Below are 217 nucleotides of genomic sequence, written 5' to 3' on the forward strand. Positions count from 1 at the left end.
GTTCTCCCTGTTTGCGTGGACGCATGTGTCTCTCCTTATCATTGTCACGCAATGTCACTTCATGATTCAGAACATCTACAACGGGCTGGTCTGGTTCATTCTCCCCGTGTCTATGATCGTCATTAACGACTGCATGGCGTACCTGTGCGGCTTTTACTTCGGCAGGACGCCCCTCATCAAGCTGTCGCCCAAGAAGACCTGGGAAGGGTTCATAGGT

At 51.6% G+C, this 217-nt stretch overlaps 1 protein-coding gene across 1 annotated transcript; it reads left to right on the plus strand.

The window, feature by feature from the left end:
* Positions 1-4: 4 nt before the first annotated feature.
* On the plus strand, positions 5-214 carry LOC108254527 (phosphatidate cytidylyltransferase, photoreceptor-specific-like; the record flags this gene model as incomplete). Its single annotated transcript, XM_017449494.1, has 1 exon — positions 5-214. A coding segment is annotated over one exon (210 nt), but the record flags the coding sequence as incomplete, so codon positions are not given.
* Between the last annotated feature and the right edge of the window lie 3 nt (positions 215-217).

Source organism: Diaphorina citri, unplaced genomic scaffold, assembly GCF_000475195.1.
Source record: "Diaphorina citri unplaced genomic scaffold, Diaci psyllid genome assembly version 1.1 scaffold151632, whole genome shotgun sequence".
NCBI lineage: Eukaryota > Metazoa > Arthropoda > Insecta > Hemiptera > Psyllidae > Diaphorina > Diaphorina citri.